General features: G+C 42.2%; 1 protein-coding gene across 3 annotated transcripts in view; it reads right to left on the reverse strand.

Moving 5' to 3' along the window:
• The window catches only part of PPP1R1B (protein phosphatase 1 regulatory inhibitor subunit 1B), an 821,552-nt gene that overhangs the window by 481,803 nt on the left and 318,582 nt on the right, over positions 1 to 21,167 (reverse strand). For all 3 annotated transcript variants that reach the window (XM_073608352.1, XM_073608354.1, XM_073608353.1), the window contains exons 2-3: positions 11,011 to 11,071; positions 9,476 to 9,498 (exon numbers count right to left, since the gene is read on the reverse strand). In XM_073608352.1, the coding sequence (XP_073464453.1) occupies positions 9,476 to 9,498; positions 11,011 to 11,071 (84 nt within the window). The remainder of the gene's footprint in view (positions 1 to 9,475; positions 9,499 to 11,010; positions 11,072 to 21,167) is intronic.

Below are 21,167 nucleotides of genomic sequence, written 5' to 3' on the forward strand. Positions count from 1 at the left end.
TGCAATGGACACAGGGAGGCATGCACAGGACACAGGGAGGTATACACAGGACACAGAGAGGCATGCACAGGACACAGGGAGGCATGCACAGGACACAGTGAGGTATACACAGGACACAGTGAGGTATGTAGCTGCAGATGGGCATTGTTGACGCTCTTTTCCACTTACAGTAGCTGCTGCATTTCTCACCCTCGGCTTATACTCGGGTCAATAAGTTTTCCCAGTTTTTTTGTGGTAAATTAGGGGCCTTGGCTTATATTCGGATCGACCTATACTCGAGTATATACGGTACCTTTAATCTTGGTGGTAGGGTTTGTGTAGTATTGGAGTACTCTCCATGGCATCTCAATATTTGTTTTCAAGTTGGAGCGTAGTAGATGTGTAATTCTATGGTATGTGTAATATTCTGAGTTAGCTAGGTTGTATTCTATTTGTAAGGACCTGAAGGTTTTTGGAGTTGGACCTATCATCATATCTTCAATTTTTTCTATCCCTTTTTCCACCCAGCTTGAGAGGTTTAAGTCAGGTATGATGTGTGTCAAGCTATAGGTAGGCATTGATAGCGTGGAGGTAAGTCCTGAGATGGAGTGTTTAACAAAGCTCTCCAGGCATAAAGTGATGCTGTGAGAAAGCGATGCGTATCTAGGGGTGTATTGTTGACTAGTAAGAAGAAAGTGATAAAGATCGCCACCTTTAAGTTGTATATTTTCCAATTCTTTCCATCTGGTATTGGGGCTTTGGGGGAACCATGTTTTAATTTGTGCCAATATTGAGGCAATGTAGTAGTCTTTAAGTACTACTAAGCCCACTCCTCCCACTCCTTGATTAGTTTGGAGAATGCACACCTCGCCCTCTTTCCTTGCCAAAGATATCTGTTGATCATAGATTGGGCTTTAATAAAGAAGATGTTAGGCACTGGGATAGGCATGGTCCTAAATAGGTATAGAAATTGTGGTAGCAGTACCATTTTAAAGGCTGCCAGTCTCCCGGATAATTCTGTTTTTGCTAGATCTTTGAGTTTGGAGTGTAGTTTATCTAAGAATATGGAGTAATTTGCTTTGAACAATTCCTCTGTCTTAGGTGTTAAGGTGATGCCTAAGTAATTTATACCGGTGGTGTTCCACGTGTATGGGTATAATTGTTCCATTTTAAGCCTAGTTTTAGGGGGTATATTGATGCCAAGGATGTATGACTTAGTGTTGTTTACTTTGTAGTAGGATATACCGTTGAACATTTTGAGTGTTTGATGTATTGAGGCTAATGAGGTCTTTACGTCTGTGATCATGAGTATAACATTGTCAGCAAATTGACTGATGGTGTGTGCTAAGTTGTTAAACCTATGTCCTGTAATTTGAGGGTGGTTGCGTATGTAATTCGCCAGAGGTTCCATGAGAAGGTTTAAAATTACCAGTGAAAGTGGGCACCCCTGGCGAGTTCCATTTGTAATATTAAATAGAGTGGAAAGTGTCCCCCGAGGTGTAAACCTGGGCAGATGGCTTGGAATATAATGCCATAATTGCAGAAAATATGGTGTTTTGGAATCCAAACTTCTTCAATACCCTGGCAAGATATCCCCAATGTATCCGATCAAACGCCTTCTCTGCATCCAAAGCTAGGAGCAGAGAAGGCGTTCCCTTCAGATTTACGTGGTGGATTATATTAATTAGGTGCCTAGTGGCGTCAGTGGTTTGACATCCTTTTGTAAATCCGGATTGATCCATATGTATTAGCTGTGGAAGTATGTTTATCAGCCTTAGTGTGGTCAGTTTGGCATATAGTTTCAGGTCGTTATTAAGTAATGATATCAGGCCTGAAATTCTGTGGAAGAGATGGTTCCTTCCCTGGTTTTGGAAGGGTGATTACAAGTGCTTTCAACATTTCTGATGGGAAGGAGGAAGAGGCAGCGTGGCGTTGAAAATATTGGTTAGGTGAGGTGTGAGGATGTACTTGAATGTTTTGTAGTATTCTCCTATGTATCCATCATGACCTGGGGACTTGTTTAGTGGTAGCCTATCTATAGCATGAGACACTTCCTGGTTTGTGGGAGGGAGAATTAAGGTGCTGTAGTTGTGTTGGGGTTAATTGGGGAAGAGACACTTTCTTCAGAAAGCCCTGGATAGCCTCGGGGGATGGTTGTATGGTATTTGAATCATCTGCCAAGTTGTACAGAGATCCATTATATTTTTTTTTTGTGGGTGTTGATGTTTATCTTTAGTGATTGGGTGTTGGATGTATGGTATCTTGGTTTTGTATCTGCAGCCCCGTAAGCGTTGTGAAGGAAAAGAAGTCCTGGACTGCCGCACTCCGTACAAAAACATCTTTATTGAAAAAATCTGTTTAAAATCAATCCAACATAGCAAACAAAACAAAAAGTGGACATAGCGGGCATAAAATAGCTACGCGTTTCACATTCAAAGATGCTTACTCATAGATTTGATCGAACAACAAAAGTATATATAAAGGAAAAGGAAAGGGAGGGACAGGGTGTAACCCCAAATCCTCATCAACAAGCAATTAAATGAACACACATGCTGCATGATTAAAACTAAATTCGTAACCATGAAACCCACCTAAACATTAGAGACAGGTCAACAAATGCAAAAATTATATACTTATACAGCTTTATAAAGTTTTTTTGATGTGAACATAGGTATAAGGAATTATGTGGACATCCACACAATACCATATACCGGATTCATGGTTAGAATATATTAAAAAAAATGTATTTTTTTTTTGGCGATAAGAAGAAACGGACATTTGAATGGAGTGCCTGCTATATGACAGGTGATGAGCCACATCCATAGAGAAAAGGACAAAAAATGCATCAGAATACATATGTAAATGAAAATTAATTAAATAGTAACCATTCCTGTCCATAGTTTCAAATGTCAAAATACATTGTTACTTATGACTAGTTATACAAAAATAACAAAAAGGATTTTTTTCCTTTTTCTTCTTCTTCTTCTTGTTTCAAAAGAGAAAACACAAGAAAAAGTAAAAAATAAAGGTAAATACTGAAGTCCGTAACCGATGATCAAAGAGCTGGTCCCGTAGTCCTGAAACTGAATGAGAAATCAGTAAAAATTTAGATTTTAAGGTTTTTAAAGTTTTAAAATAACCCACAGGGGAAATGTCTCTGCCCTATTGATAGGAGGGAGAAAACATAGCCAATCCAAACATACATGAAGCTTGTTGAAAGAATTCTAATATCGGCAAACTACATGATTATCTGCATAACAGCAGGATCAAAACCAAATTATTTGAATAAAGCCTATGTAGTTATGCACACCCTGAAGCAATGACAACGCAACCACTGCTACTTAGAGCACCGATTGCATTGGCCATAGCGGGATGAGCAACTATAAGAGAAAAACTGAAACAGCGGAGTCTCACTTCAAACACTACCAAAAGTATAGGCTACATGGATGTATCCTATAGCAATGTAAAAAGAGTATAAATGAATCACTTAAACGATATAAATTAGGCTAAACGCAAAAGGGGTGGGCAACAATGGGAAAGAGTTACGGTAATAGAATGTCACTACTGATGTTGCAGGAGAACATAACGTATATTGAGGTGTCTCGTTTTCATGTAAACGGAATGATTGACTGACTGACAAGGGTACAGCTATAATTTTGAAAGAGGTGCTAACATCAAGTGGCCATAACATAGTCTACTATAATCACTACAGGGTGTACCAAAAGTAGTCAGACACATAAAAATGAACAAAAATATATAGTCGTCAGACACATAAAGATTGAACGAAAATATATACAGAATATCCCATTGTGGAGCCCTGATGAAAAGCCTATATGGCAGATTGCGCTAAAGGGCGGTAGATGTGACGCAAAACTAAGCGGAGTGAAAGGAAGCGAGAGAGTCTTACTCCTGGTGCTGCAAAAAAGCATAAAATGCACTAGTTTTTTTCTCTTTTGTTCCTTTTTTTTTATATGTAAATCAAGAGAGGGATCGCAAACAAGCATGAGAGAAGACCAAAACTGAAAGATAAACCTATTGTTGATAAAAGTGGGAGACATCCCATTCAAAATTTAATCCTGAAGGGCATCTTGTGTTTAAAAAGAAGATTCACCGGACTTCTCTTTTACACAAGATATTAAATTTGTCCCCACCCCTAGGGGGTTTAACAATTTTATCCACACCTTGAATCACTAAACTGGAGGTATCTTTATGGTGAACTTCGTTCCAGTGTCTGGCGACATTAGTGGCATGATCTTTTTGTATGTCATAAAGGTGGTCATAGAGGTGATCTTTTAGTCTCCGTATAGTTCTGCCCACATACTGTATTGAGCAAGTAGTGCACGTAATAACATATACAACATATCGTGTGTTGCAATTGATAAAGTCACGAATCTTATGGGATTTACCTGTGGACGTGGATAGCACTACATCACCTTCTTTAATAAAAGAACACTATGAGCAGCCTCTACCACCACATTTAAAAGTACCGTGAAAAGATAACCAAATTTTTTTAATTTTATGAAATTCCAGGCTAAAAGGCATGGAAAAAGTAGGGATGGAAATAGTGTCCCTGGAGCTGTGGGCTGTAGAGGATTTGTCAATGAGTAAGTTAGTACGGGGTACCCTTTGGGCTATAGATAGCCCTCTTTGTATGGTAGACTTAGAGTAACCTCTTTCTTGAAACCTAGCAGATATAGCAACAGATTCTTGGTCAAAATCTTCTGGCTTACTGCAATTTCTTTTGAGCCTCAGAAACTGTCCTACCGGTATGCTGTTTATGGTGTGTTTTCGGGTGACTGGAATCAGCCCGCAAAAGGGTGTTACCTGCACTTAATTTCCTGTATAGATTAGATTTAATACAGTTATCCTCACCGGTGAGCAGAACATCCAAGAATTCTATTGATTTTGTTTCTAATTTCCCAGTGAATCGTAAATTTAACAAGTTGTCATTCATGTAGTCTAGCCATTGTTCCAAACTGACACATGGGTCTGAAACTATAGGTCATCAATGTATCGACAGTAAAAAGCTGTGTCTCTGCGGCGGGGACTATCACTACGGGACCAGCTCTTTGATCATCGGTTATGGACTTCAGTATTTACCTTTATTTTTTACTTTGTCTTGTGTTTTCTCTTTTGAAACAAGAAGAAGAAGAAAAAGGAAAAACATTATTTTTGTTATTTTTGTATAACTAGTAATAAGTAACAATGTATTTTGACGTTTGAAACTATGGACAGGAATGGTTACTATTTCGTTAATTTTCATTTACATATGTATTCTGATGCATTTTTTGTCCTTTTCTCTATCTCTATGGATGTCCACATAATTCCTTATATCTATGTTTACATCAAAAAACTTTATACAGCTGTAGAAGTATATAATTTTTGCATTTGTTGACCTGTCTCTAATGTTTAGGTGGGTTTCATAGTTACGAATTTAGTTTTAATCATGCAGCCTGTGTGTTCATTTAATTGCTTGTTGATGAGGATTTGGGGTTACACCTGTCCCTCCCTTTCCTTTTCCTTTATATATACTTTTGTTGTTCGATCAAATCTAGCTATGAGTAAGCATCTTTGAATGTGAAACGCGTTAGCTATTTTATGCCTGCTATGTCCACTTTTTGTTTTGTTTGCTATGTTGGATTTTAAACTGATTTTTTCAATAAAGATGTTTTTGTACGGAGTGCGGCAGTTCAGGACTTCTTTTCCTTCCCAGACTTGAGCACAGCCAGCACCCAACATTGTGTGGTAGGACAAGCATATATTAAATACATAGAATGTAATGTTAAAGGAGAAAACTTACCTTAATATAGTCCTTCTGCAGGACCTGAATGATGGCAGAACAGGTCTCTGGAATAATGATCCCCAGAGCCTGGGGGGAGATGCCTGTCGAGAACTTGAGGTCCTGCAGACTTCTCCCCATTGCCAAGTACCGCAACGTGGCGACAATCCTCTGCTCTGGAGTGATGGCTTGCCGCATGCAGGTGTCCTGCTTCATAATATAAGGGGACAGCAAAGCCAACAGATGGTGAAAAACGGGGTCCGTCATCCTGAGAAAGTTCCTGAAATCATCAGGATTATTCTCCTGAATCTCACGCAGCAAAGGCATATGGGAGAATTGGTCACGCTGGAGTAACCAATTCTTGGTCCATGAACTCCTCCCCACCCTGTTCATGGACTGGGCTTGGGTCCAAGTATGAACCCCAACACCAAGCCCCCACACAGCACGAACTCTACGACGAGTACGTCCCCGCAACATGGCTTCAAAACGGTCGGCTGCTCAGAACAAACAGAACGCACTGAAGAACAGCAAGACCTGTGAAGAGCGAGCTGAAAATCAGAAACAAGCGGACAAGAACGCACTAAGAAACAGATACGAGTTGACTACACGCACTGAAGAACAGATACAAACCCCACAAGCACAAACTGAAGAGCAGTAACGGACTGAAAAGCACGAAAGCTGAAAAGCGTGAATCATCTCCCACCAAATTTCTACTAACATGAGATAAACATGAGATTAGTAGAAGGAGCCCAAAGGGTGGCGCAATGGCTATTGAACTTCCGTTTTCTAGTCCCATCGTACGTGTTGTATGTCACCCCGTTCTGGACGGTCGGAATTTGGTGTGACCGTGTGTATGCAAGACAGCTTGAGCGGAATTCCGTTGGAAAAACCTTCAGAGTTTATTCCGACGGGAAAACCGGTCATGTGAACAGGGCATTAGGATTAAAAAGTGTTAGGACTGTACATAAAGGAGCAATTTTTTTTGTTGAGATCTGCCTACTACTGAAAAATCCAAAAAATCCCCCCCCCCAACTCATATGTCATATGACCTTGAAAAACAGCACACATCCAGAGATATTACTTTTTTCAAAAGGTAAATGGTGCAATCACTTATGATTCAGTTTTGTATGAACCTACACATTAAAGTGTACAGTATGTCAACTCAACTTTTTTCCAGTTTTGGATGGAGTGGGAAGAGTATAGAACCCCTGTCACATTTTTACTCCTATCCAGGGCTTTGTTTAGAGAGATTTATCCTCACTTCCTCTCCTGATGCCTTTTTACCAGACAGAAAGTGAGGGGAAAAAACCACCATTAATTTTACTGTTTTTCATTGTAGGCCATTTAGGTCCCCTCAGAAGCCTGACTAAAAATCTCCTAGTTAACAACCCACATGTCCTGTCTTGTTTTTCTAGAACATACAACCATTGGGTTTTACTCACGCAATCCAGGGAGTGAGGATCCAACAGTTTTCATATCCTAGCAACAAATCAAGATGTGGATGTTGCTGACTATAAGTTTGTTTATTTAGCACCAAGATAGAGTGGATGAGAGTAAATCATTTTAATGAAGCTCTGGATATTAGAAATCTGATAGGAGTTCTAAACAATCTCAAATCTTTACAAGACTAGAACATTTTTTTTGGCTTGGCATCTACTTTAAGGCTCGGTTCACACCTAAACCAGCCACGGAATGCACAGCAATGCCATCCGTCCCTGTTCTCAGTTTCAGGGAGGAATCAGGGCAGAATTTTTGCCTGAATTCTGCCCTGAAACTGAGGCAAAGACGCACAGCGTTTCTGTGCAGTGCGCTCCGCAGCCGGAGACATGTGAACCGGCTCCATAAAGAGCTGGTCATATTCTCCTGCTATGCGAATTGGATGCAGGCAAACCTGGTGTGAACCCAGCCTTAGTGTCCCATTTGGATGAGTATAAATGTACTAAAACAGCATGAATGGCTAAGTTCACCTTTTCCAGAAAATAGCTTATGCAGTTAGGGGGCTTCCGTAGATATTAAAAATATGTCTAGCTTTGTAAAATGATAATTAATTATATTGTTTTACTTGTAGGCTATTTAGGTCCCCTCAGAAGCCTGGCTAAAATTCTCCTAGTTAGCACCCCCCATGTCCCGCCTTGTAGCTATGATGTGAAAGCCATTGATTTTCACTCATGTAATGCTGGGAGTGAGCATCCAACTATTTTCACATCCTAGCAACAAGTCAGGATGTGGGTGTTGCTAACTAGGAGTTTTTTTAGCCAGGCTTTGGAGGGGACCCACATGGCCTACAGGTAAAACAATAAAATTAATGAGCATTTTAGAAAGTTTTACGAATTTTTGCATTGGCTATTTTCTGGAAAAGGTAAACATAGCCTTTAAGCTAAGTAGGGGGAAGGCTAGAACCAGATATGTATGTCTGTCTGTTGTCCTTATTGCAGATGTCCCCTCATTTCCTGTTAAAAAAGATTTACCCTCATCCACCCTATCCTGGAAACTGTTGTTACCAAGATAGGGTGGATGAGGGTAAATCTTTTTAACAAAGTTCTGGATATCACAAATCTGACAGGAGTGCTAATCCTTCCCTAATCTTTACAAAACTAGAAACAATTTTGGTTGTTTCTAGTTGGCATATACTTTAAGTGTCCCATTCTGAAAAGTATGTGTACAGTATTCAAAAAGCATGAAAGAGTGTGTGCACAAGATAATTAAAGCTTCTGTAATTAGTTGATGTTTGGAATGAGATAATTCAGTATATGTTTAACTGCATGCTGACCAGCCGCCTCAGTTGTACTGCGGCAACATGGCTCGGCTGCGCGAATCGCTGTCATGCTACGTCGGCACCATAGACGGCCACTAGGGGCTGTTATAATCACTGCCAGGCTCCCTCGATCGCTCAGGGCACACCGAGAACCGGGATATGTGTGTGTAAACACACAGTTTCCGGTTCTCTGAGGGGAGAACAGACAGATCATCTGCTCATACAGAGTATGAACAGACGATCTGTCATGTCCCCTGCACTGTCCCCTCCCCCCTTCAGTTAGAACACATACTAGGATACACTTAACCCCTTCACTGCCCCCTAGTGGTTAACCCCTTCACTGCCAGTGGCATTTTTACAGTAATCAATGCAATTTTATAGCATTAATCGCTGTAAAAATGCCAATGGTCCCAAAAATGTGTCAAAATTGTCCGACGTGTCCGCCATAATGTCGCAATCCCGATAAAAATCGCAGATCGTTGCCATTACTAGTAAAAGAAAATTAATAATAAAAAAGCCATACAACTATCCCCTATTTTGTAGACGCTATAACTTTTGCGCAAACCAATCAATATACGCTTATTGTGATTTTTTCTTACTAAAAATATGTACAAGAATACGTATCGGCCTAAACTGAGGGAAAAAAAGTTTTTTTATATATTTTTTGGGGATATTTATTATAGCAAAAAGTAAAACATATTGCGTTTTTTTCAAAATTGTCGCTCTTTTTTTGTTTATAGTGCAAAAAATTAAAAACGCAGAGGCAATCAAATTCCACCAAAAGAAAGCTCTATTTGTGGGGAAAAAAGGACGTCAATTTTGTTTGGGTGCAATTGTCAGTTAAAACGACGCAGTGCCGAATCGCAAAACGTGCTCTGGTCTTTGGCCAGCCAAATGGTCCGGAGCTTAAGTGGTAACTATACTTTGCATTAGGAAAACATAAAGGAAAGGGTATTACTAACCTGGTATAATGTGGGGTCATCATCTACAAGAATAGAAGGAAAAAAAAAAGTGAAATCAAGAACTCCCATATCACATTTGTATTACATAGTCACATAGTAAGTGAGGTCGAAAAAAGACACAAGTCCATCAAGTCCAACCTATGTGTGTGATTATATGTCAGTATATTGTGTATATATATATATATATATATATATATATATATATATATACATATATATATATATATATATATATATATGTATATATATGTATATATATTGTGCCCTCTATTATTGTTTCCGTAGTATAAAATGTATTCTCTTCCTATATCTGTCTTGTTGCCTCTATTTCATACCCTCACCAAATGAGTCCCATTGCATTGCATTCCCTTACCACATTTGTGTTTCCTTCCATCTTATTACCTCACCAAATCTGTCCTATCTCATCCATTTTATCTCCTCACCATATCCGTACCATTCCTTATATTTTATTCCCTTAACAACATTTGTCCTCTATCCTTATCATGTATCCCCTTTCCTCTCAACTGGATTCCTTCACCACACCTGTCCTGATTCTTTCATTTCATACCCTCACGACATCTCTCCTGACCTCTCCATTCAGCAGATCACCACATTTGTTCTGATTCCTTCATAGCATACTCCCAACATATCTGTCCTGTCCTCTTCATTTTACCACCTCACCACACCGGTCCTGATTCTTCCATTTTATACCCCCACTACATCTCAACTGTCTACTCCATTTCACCTGCTCACCATATTTGTTCTGGTTTCTGGTTGCCTCTAATTCACTCCCTCCACCTTGTTCTGTCCTCATATCTGTCCTTATGCGTCCATGTAATTCCCTCACCACTTATTCTCTTATCACATCTGCATGGATTCCTCAATTTTATATTCTTCCCACACTCGTTCTGTTTCCTCCATTTTATTGCCTGACCACATATGTTTTATTGCCTGTTACCATATTTGTTCACCACATCTGTCAAATCGTCTCCATATGGTGTTTTTACTACACCTGTCCTGTCCTGCCCCTCTTCTTCATTTTCACCGCAGATACCCTGTCCTATCCATTTGATGCCCAGCCCACATCTCTCTTTTAAACTTTCTTTCCATTTTCTCACTACATATGTTTTCATGTATTCTCTCCTTATGCTTTCCCACATTTTTTTTTTTTATATATATTTAAATCTCTATTAGCATTTTCTCCCATTTACAAGAATTTTAAACATATGTTTGTTAGCAATGCAAACATTGATTGACTTTCTTTGTTGACTTGGCACGATCCCTTTTTTATCATGTTTGGTATGATGCCATAGTTTCTTTGGTATCTGTCTTATCTTGCATGTACAATGGGGAACAATGAAAAACTGAAACAAAAATGTACAATTCAACCAATTGAACTTTTGCCAGTCTTGACGTCATCTGTTTTGCACAATACACAGCTTTGATCCAAGGCATCAAAAGAATACTATCTGTATATCGACACTTTTTTTACATTCTCTCCTTTACTCATTGCATTAGATCAGGTGCCTGCTCACCTGGTGACTGAGGTTCAGATACTCGAAAAAGTGTGGCTGGGGTGGGCCGGCGCCTCCGGATCTGCAAAAAGAAAAAAACATAACATATTACATGTCCACGGAGATAGCAATTAATTTTAAATGTCAACATTGGCTTTTTAAACTCTATAAATATTTACCATTTTATGTAACATGATTGTTTGCAGTTGCGTAAGAAAGGAGTGGAGTATTAAGCATTAATAAGGTGTAGATTTTTGTGTGCACAATGGCATGCATATTATTTTAAGTGAGAGCTATGTCTAATGCAAAAACATTCCGTCCACACGCAAATCAGTGATTGGGCAAATGATGAAAAATATAGTCAGACAGATCCACACATCTTTGTCAAAGAAAGTGTGATCAATTTGGCTGACTCTTAAGGGGAATGTGTGTTGATTTATACAAGTTTTTGATTCATTATGTACAGGACTAAAAAGAGCATTTTGTACAGCTTTTTTTGAACAATGGCTAAACAATAATTACACATTTATGACAGCCCACAGGTATTTCAGTTTTGAGTTTAGCCATTTGACTTTACTTTCACTTTAAGCTACCCTCAGTTGAGGGAATCATTTGAAAGATGGAATAACACCCACCAAATCACAAGATCTTAACTGAATTTATGGACTTGTTTCCACCAGATTCATTATAAATCTTTATTATGTTCATGCCAATGAATTTTGTTGAAGTGCATTAAAAAAAAGTTCTGCATCCTGTATTTTTGGTGAGTTGACCTGCAGATTAGCATTCAAGTTTATTCAAATTGAGTCCTTTGAAACTGCAATGCAAACTGGTCTCAAAAGCTTGCTTCCCCTAGCCTTAATTGTGTCAGATGTGACACCTGAAACCAGTCATTAAACCTAAACTTTAAGCCTGGTTTCACACATGTGCGGTGCGAATTGAAGCTCAGGTTTCACTGGGGAGATAACAATCTCCTGTTCAACGGATTCATTGCGTTTTTTCTCAGGATTAGAGAGCAGGGAGAGGGGGAGGGAGGGGGGGGGGGGAGAGGGGGAGGTGTAGTGAGGAGAAAGAGAAAATCCTTGTTCAGAACGCAATGCATCTGCGAATCAGATGCGTTCCCATAGGAGATAATAGGCTTGTAGTTCGCACCGCAATGCCCAAAAAACGCACACGTTTTTTGTGCAATGCGCAGTGCGAATGCAACGCACATATGTGAACCAGATACATTCATATGAATGTATTTTAAAATGTCCTGCAAATTAGATGCGGTGTAAGCCGCATCTAATTCGCATAGGTGTGAACCCGGGCTCAAAGTTGAAAAGAATGAATAATAATCCAGGATAATTTGGCACCCTACTTGCTACAATAATATGTTGGCTGCTTTAAGCCTCAGCTTCTAAATAAAACAATTAAATTACATTAAATTAAATTACATTACGTTTAATTTAAAATTCCTAAACTCGGTTAAAAGAAAAAAATGCAGCGTTCAATGCATAATTCACCCTCTTCACAGCGCTGTCCTCCATTAAAACTCTGCTAAGTCAAGTAGCTTCCACCCCACCTTTACATGACTGACATATACAATCTGGTAGTGATGCATGATACCGATACTGGTATCGGTGCCGATACTAGGCATTTTCGCGAGTATCGGTAAATGCTCCAGTACCGAAAACCGATACCAGAAGTGACGTCAGCTGGGCGTGGGACGCCTCCTCCTCCCCTCAGGCAGTGGAGTTTGGAGCAGCACGTGCCTTATGGCACCAGGACAGGGGGGCAGGAAAATCCTCATCACAGTGGGAACAGTCTGTCCACTCTGACACTCCTGCTCCCGGCTGTCTTTTTTCATTATGCAGCACCTCCTCGATCCTCTCCTGCCTCTGTAAACAAGAAGAGGATGGGTGATGTCATGACTCCTCTCTTTCTGTGCCTGCACAGAGAGAGAGAGAGCTGGCTGCTAGGTTGGATGGCTGGTTGGCTGCTATGCAATGACAGAGAGTGGGTGGGTTGCCAAGGGCAAGGGGCTAGACAGCATCAGCATGTGTGTTTCTATAGTGTGAGGCAGCTGTGGAAGCTTCCCTGGAAGCAGAACCGAGTATTGAGGGGAGCAAGTCCTGCAAACAGGTTAGTGTAGTATGTACAGTACAGTGTCAGCAGGATACAGACCAGTCTTGTACACTAGCACCACACAGTATATACAGACCAGTCTGCACCATGACACCCTGAGACTGTACTGTATATGTTATATATTGTACACACACCAGTCTGCATATAATGTACAGTACGGTGTCAGTGTAAAGACTGGTTTGTACTCAACGCCTTGTACTGCGTCCTCTTACCCCCCTGTACTGTGCCCTCCCTGTGTTGCCTCCTCCTTCCCCCACCAGATGTCACCTCTGCCCCCATGTCTCCCAATGACCTTCCCATCCCAATCCTCTTTCCCCGGTGATCACAGCCTTTTTCTTCTCAACTCTCCCACCCCACAGTCCCTATTTCACCCCACCCTCAACTACCTTGCCCTCACTTACTCCACTACTCCCCACCCCTCCCACCCTGCCCTCACCCAAGCCTCGCCCAACTCCCTAACAACTCCCCCCCTCCCAAACCACCCCCCCACCTACGCGATAGGTATCGGTAATTGGTATCGACGAGTACTTGCAAACAAGTATTGGTACTCGTACTCGGTGTTAAAAAAGTGGTATCCTACATAGTTACATAGAAGGCGAGGTTGAAAAAAGACCATCAAGTACAACCTATGTGTGTGATTTTTGTCAGTATTACATTGTATATCCCTGTATATTGCGGTCGTTCAGGTGCATATCTAATTGATGTTTATTATCGATGCTCCCTGCTGAAACCACTGCCTGTGGAAGAGAATTCCACATCCTAACTGCTTTTACAGTAAAGAACCCTCTACGCAGTTTGAGGTTAAACCGCTTTTCTTCTAGTTTTAGTGAATGGCCGCGTGTCTTATTAAATTCCCTTTTGCGGAAAAGTTTTATCCCTATTGTGGGGTCACCAGTATGGTATTTGTACATTGAAATATTCCCTCTCAAGCGTCTCCTCTCCAGAGAGAACAAATTTATTGCTCGCAACCTATCATAACTAAGGTCCTCCAGTCCCTTTATTAGTTTTGTTGCCTTTCTCTGGACTCTCTCCAGTTCCAGCACATCCTTCCTGAGGACTGGTGCCCAGAACTGAACAGCATACTCCAGGTGCGGATGAACCAGAGTCTTGTAGAGTGGCAGAATTATTGTTTTATCTGTGGAGTGAATCCCCCTTTTTAATGCATGCCAATATTATGTTTGCTTTGTTTGCAGTAGCTTGGCATTGCATGCCATTGCTGAGCCTGTCATCTACTAGGAACCCCAGGTCCTTTTCCATCCTAGGTTCCCCCAGAGGTACTCCCCCTAGTGAGTAGATTGCATTCAAATGTTTGCCACCCAAATGCATTATGTTACATTTTTCTACATTAAACCTCATTTGCCATGTAGTTGCCCACTCCATTAATTTGTTCAGATCTTCTTGCGAGTTTTCCACATCCTGCGGAGAAGTTATTGCCCTGCTTAGTGTAGTATAATCCACAAATACAGAGATTGAGCTGTTTATTCCATCCTCCAGGTCGTTTATGAATAAATTAAATAGGATTGGTCCCAGGACAGAACCCTGGGGGACAGGGTTTGTAATCCTACAATCTGGATTACAGAAGGTGTAGCCATCATCCAGTGTGGCAGTTCACACTTGTCACTGCTGTGTGAAGTTTAAAAGAGAAGTATGGGTTTTTTTTTGTTTTTGTTTTTTAACTTCAACAAATTGTTATTGAATTTTCATACACATAACAGAAATAAGAAAGACATCTATTTTTAGTACAAAAGCAATCAAATGTAGTAAAATAAAGATTGCATAACTTTACCCAACCACTATAGTAGGTCCTACACATGAGAATGAACAAATGTTACAAACATAACAAACAAAAGGTGAGTCCCTGTTTACCCCAATAGGTACTAGCTGTAAACAAGCACAAGGGAATGCTATAACAATAATGAGTATACAGTGCCTTGCAAAACTATTCACCCCCCCCCTGGCATTTTTTGGTATTTTGTTGTCTCACAACCTGGAATTAACATGGATTGTTTGAGGATTTGCATCATTTAATTTACAGAACACGCCGACAACTTTGAAGATTTGTTTTTTTATTGTGAAGCAAACAACAAATAGGACAAAATAACAGAAAAAGTCAATGTGCATAACTATTCACTCCCCTAAAGTCAATACATTGTAGAGCCACCTTTTGCGGCTATCACAGCTCCAAGTCGCTTTGAATAAGTCTCTATGAGCTTGCCACATCTTACCACTGGGATTTTTGCCCATTCCTCCTCGCAAAACTGCTCCAGCTCCTTCAAGTTGGGTGGTTTGCACTTGTGAACAGCATTTTTTAAGTCTGACCACAGATTTTCTATTGGATTGAGGTCTGGGCTTTGACTAGGCCATTCCAACACATTCACTCAAGTGTTGCTTTAGCAGTGTGTTTGGGGTCATTGTCCTGCTGGAAGGTGAACCTCCGTCCTAGCCTAAAATCACACACAGTGTGGTACAGGTTTTGCTCAAGAATATCCCTGTATTTAGCACCATCCATCTTTCCCTCAACTGAAAAACATCCCCACAGCATGATGCTGCCACCACCAAGTTTCACTGTGGGGATGGTGTTCTTTGGGTGATGTGATGTGTTGGGTTTGTGCCAGACATAGCATTTTCTCGGATGGCCAAAAACTTCAATTTTAGTCTTATCAGACCAGAGCACCTTCCTCCATACATTTTGGGAGTCTCCCACATGCCTTTTCGCAAACTCAAAACGTGCCATTTTGTTTTTTGCTGAAAGTAATGGCTTTCTTCTGGCCACTCTGCCATAAAGCCCAACTCTATGGAGCATACAGCTTATTGTCGCCCTATGTACAGATACTCCAGTCTCTTCTGTGGAACTCTACAGCTCCTCCAGGATTACCTTAGGTCTCTGTGCTGCCTCTTTGATTAATGCCCTCCTTGCCCAGTCCATATGTTTTGGTGTGTGGCCATCTCTTGGCAGGTTTGCTGTTGTGCCATGTTCTTTCCATTTGGTTATGATAGATTTGATGGTGCTCCTAGGGATCATCAAAGATTTGGATTTTTTTTATAACCTAACCCTGACTTGTACTTCTCAACAACATTGTCCCTTACTTGTTTGGAGACTTCCTTGGTCTTCATGGCAGTGTTTGGTTAGTGGTGCCTTTTGCTTGGGTGTTGCAGACTCTGGGGCCTTTCAAAAAGGTGTGTATATGTAATGACAGATCATGTGACACTTAGATTGCACACAGATGGACATCATTTCACTAATTATGTGACTTCTGAAGGTAATTGGTTGCACCAGAGCTTTTTATGGGCTTCATAACAAAGCGGGTGAATACATACGCACATGCCAATTATCATTTTTTTATTTCTGAAAAATAGTTTTATGTATATATTTTTCTAATTTTACTTCACCAACTTGGACTATTGTGTTCATATCCATCACATATAATTCAGATTAAAAAAACATTGAACTAAAGGCTGTAATGTAACAAAATAAGTAAAAATTTACATAGATTTTTACAGTTCCATAAAGTATGATAAAGGGAACCTGTTTGTTCATTGCACCTCCAGCAAGTTGGGGAAGCTGAGGGATTCATTTTGGAAAATATTGTGTAAGAAACCATCTATTTATTATCTTTTGAGCAGGGGCGGACTGACCATTCGGGCACTCGGGCACTGACCGAGGGCCCGCGGGGTCGGGGGGGCCCCATCAGAGGCTCAGTCTGCCCCTGGAGGTGCCGCAGCTCCTCATGCAGATTGTAATATTGAGAACACTATGCCTGGCCCGAGGAGCAGTGAACTAAATCCTTGCCGAAAGGAGGATGGATGAGTGAGAGAGCCATCACAGAGTCATCAGCGGTAGCCGTATGGGGATTATTGCAGAGACAGACGCACCTCCGGCCACCTCTCCCCCTGGGGAATTCAGCTGAGGGGCGGGGCCATATCTCACTGCCCTGGGGGACAGTCGGTAAGGCTGCAGTGCAGAGTGCACACAAAGCGGACAGCGGAGTCTCATCTTGGAATTGGCCACCCACACTGACCTGCCTTGTGTGCAGCAGCAGGTCAGTGTTATAATGACAGACAGCACAGCAGCTGTATGCATTATGTTTTTATAAGAACTTGCCCTGTGCCTATTTATCAGGTGGCAGGTGCTATTCACTAGTGCACACTGATATCTGATACATTGCATGCCACTCAGTGTATAGATATCAGTGTTATATATAGGGAATAGCACTTAGCCCTCGTTCACATTGAAGCAATTTGGCATGCGATCTGACATGTCAAATCGCATGGCAAAATGGCGGCAATTACCAGCAAAGGCACTCCCAAAAGTAGTTTCTGTACTACTTCTGGCGACTTCTGGGTGCAATTTCCATAGACATCTGTGCAGCAACCCGTTGCACAGACTGACATGCAGACTGACTCGGACTGACATGCAGGTATGAAATCGTGCGAGTTCAGTTTCATTCCCGCTGTCAGACCCCTTTCACACTGAGCCGCCCCAGGCGTCAGCGGTAAAGCGGTGCTATTTTTAGCACAGCTTTACCGTCATTTTGGCGGCGCTATTCGCAGCTAGCGGGCGTTTTTACCTCTTTGCTGGCAGTATGGCGGTGCTGCCCCATTGTTTTTAATGGGCAGGAGCGGTGGAGGAGCGGTGTATTCTCCGCTCCTCCACCGCTGCAAAGAAGATTCTGGCAGGACTTTTTGTGACGTCCTGCCAGCGCAGCGCCCCAGTGTGAAATCACTCAGTATTTCACACTGGGTTTGCAGCTGAGGCTTTTTTCAGACACTATGCAGGCACTACTTTTAGCGCTGTAGCGCCTGAAAAACGCCCCCAGTGAGAAAGGGGTCTCAGTGTGAACCTGGGCTAAGTGAGTGTTATTCCCTATATATATATATATATATATATATATATATCACTGAAATGTATACACCGAGTGCTCTTCCCTAACACTGTCATCTGTACACTATAAAATGTCTCTTACATTGGTGGCCAGTAGGGGTGTTTAAATGCAGGGGCGCACCAGGTTGACGTCATTGATGCATCACAATTCAGCCTTAAACAATTCTGCATCGATGCAGAGAACGGCTGAATCGCGATTGCATCAATGGCATCATCCCAGCGTGCCCCTGTCAGAGTCTTTCCTTCCCTCTTCCTCTCCATGTGTATGTCACACAGAGCGGTGACCTCAAGCTGTGTCACGGATTTTGACCTGAAATATTCAGCGGCCGCTGTAACAAAGTCCCGTCTCCTAGACCTGTGATAGACAGCACACTGATCCAATGCCAGGAAGTGGAAACAGTGTGACGTGTATCATAGGAGCCGGTCTAGGAGGTGGGACTTTTTTAACAGTGTCCACACATCCCGGGCAATTCAAATCCAAGCTCAATGACACAGCGGGAGATTGCCGCTCTGTGTGATCCAGTCACTGATAAGGCTGGATTTGATGGGCACTGGTGAGTAGCATTTGATGGGTACTGATAAGGCTGAATTTGATGGGCACTGGTGAGATGGCATTGATGAGCCCTGTTAAGCTGCATTTGATGGGCACTGGTGAGATTTGATGGGCACTGATAATCTGCATTTCATGGGCACTGCTTAGCTGCATTGATGGGCACTGGTGAGGCTGCATTTGATGGGCACTGATAAGCTGTATTTGATGGGCACTGGTGAGGCTGCCTTTGATGGGCACTGGTGAGGCAGCATTGATGGGCACTGGTGAGGCTGCATTTTATGGGCACTGGTGAGGCTGCATTGATGGGCGCTGAGAAGCTGCACTGATAGGTTTTTAATGAAAACCACAGGCAGTAATTGTGATGCATCGCCGAATAGAACTGTTGACATGATAATCGTAATCGAATCGTGAGACCAGTGAAGATGCGCAGCTCTAGTGGTCAGTGAGAAGAATGCTCCTTACATTGGTGGTCAGTGAGAAGAATGTACCTTACATTGGTGGTCAGTGGGAAGAATGCTCCTTACATTGGTGATCAGTGGGAAGAATGCTCCTTACATTGGTGGTCAGTGGGAAGAATGTCCCTTACATTGGTGGTCAGTGGTAAGAATCCTCCTTACATTGGTGATCAGTGGGAAAAATGCTCCTTACATTGGTGATCAGTGGGAAGAATGTTTCTTACATTGGTGATCAGTGGAAAGAATGTCCCTTACACTGGTGGTCAGTGGGAAGAATGTTCCTTACATTGGTAATCAGTGGGAGGATTGCTCCTTACATTGGTGATCAGTGGGAAGAATGTTCCTTACATTGGTGGTCAGTGGGAAGAATGCCCCCTACATTGGTGATCAGTGGGAAGAATGTTCCTTACATTGGTGATCAGTGGGAAGAATGCTCCTTACATTGGTGATCAGTGGGAAGAATGTTCCTCACATTGGTGATCAGTGGGAAGAATGTTCCTTACATTTATGATCAATGGGAAGAATACCCCCTGCATTGGTGATCAGTGGGAAGAATGTTCCTTACATTGGTGATCAGTGGGAAGAATGCTCCTTACATTGGTGATCAGTGGGAAGAATGTTCCTCACATTGGTGATCAGTGGGAAGAATGTTCCTTACATTTATGATCAATGGGAAGAATGTCCCTTACATTGGTGGTCAGTGGGAAGAATGTTCCTTACATTGGTGGTCAGTGGGAAGGAGGAGGAGGACACACCCAAGGAGCTCTCTGTGACAACCAGCCTTTATCAAGCCTGGGCCTTGCCTGCTAGCTTGGCCCAGGAATAATGCCGGATCCTGGGGGAGGCCCTGGAAGGGATTCCCCTGATGATACGGGGCCTAGTGAGGAGGAGGATCTGACTGTGGGTCCAGGCCCTGGTGAGAATGTGGATGTCTACAGACAGAAGATCATTGACCGTTTTCGGGCAATTGGAAGGGCTGAGGAGAAACTTAAATGTTTAAAAGCTGAACATAAAAACTTCAGGGCCAATTATTTCCAGGCCTGGAGTAAGAATCGTTTGGCCATGAAGCCAGAGTTACAGCAGAGAAGGTAAAGAAACAGTCTTTATTTTTGGAGAAATTGAAAGATAAAAGTGGAGCTTTTGCAGAAAAGTTTAAAAATGACGATTTGCCAGCCAGACATCGGTGAGTTCTGTGGATCAGCAGCCGCAGGTAACAGACAACCCGGCTTCATCTGCCTCTGCATCTCTCCCCCCATGTCAGGCTGGGGAATCGCCAGCAACAACCAGCCAGGGGGTTGAGAGTGAACATGGCACCCTAAAGTTCATCCAACAGATGGAGTCACCCCTAAGGGCAGACAGGTCTGTTGGTGAACCATCGGAAGTCCCTGAGGATGAGCAGACTGATTACAGACCGGCAGAGCCAGCACTGGTGGAAAAATCCCAGTGTGCTGTGCTGCCTCCGTCCAACATGTCTGCCCCACTGGCTGTGGTGGATGGTGTCCAGGCTGTAGTGAATGGTGTCCAGGCTGTAGTGAATGGTGTCCAGGCTGTGGTGGATGGTGTCCCGGCTGAGGAACAGAGAGAAAAGGAGCTCTGAAAACAGCTGCCAATTGGAGTTTCTGCTACAGAGAAACCTTCTGCAGACATGGAGGGAAAATCCCTGACAGAGGTGTCATCAGCTCACCAGAGCAATGCGGATGGATCTGCATCAAACACCCCGGTCATGGATTTTGCTGCTCCTGCTGAGACCTGTAGTTCTACAAGCAAGATGGCTGCCAGCTCCAAAGAGCCTGTTTCACCTACACCTAGGCTGATTGTTGCAGGTGGGGGAGGGGAGCAGCACGGTGCAGTATGTGAAGTCGAGACAGCCATGGAAGTCTCCTGCAATGATTCACCTATTGCTGTATTAGAACAACCTTCACTCTGCTCAGCTGATAGTCCTGTCCTGATGGAGGAGAAGAGTCTGCCTGGAGATGACGTGTGTATGGGGACAGCAGTGAGTGAGGACACGGCAGGAACTATGAATGTGACAGAAAATAATGACAGCAATAATATTGATAAAGCGATGGATGTGGTGGGTGGTGGTGGAGAGGTTAATATTGCTGGGCAAAATAAAAATGACATTGCTCTCCCTGCTCAGCAGAGGAAAGACTCATTGATT

Source organism: Aquarana catesbeiana, linkage group LG12, assembly GCF_042186555.1.
Source record: "Aquarana catesbeiana isolate 2022-GZ linkage group LG12, ASM4218655v1, whole genome shotgun sequence".
NCBI lineage: Eukaryota > Metazoa > Chordata > Amphibia > Anura > Ranidae > Aquarana > Aquarana catesbeiana.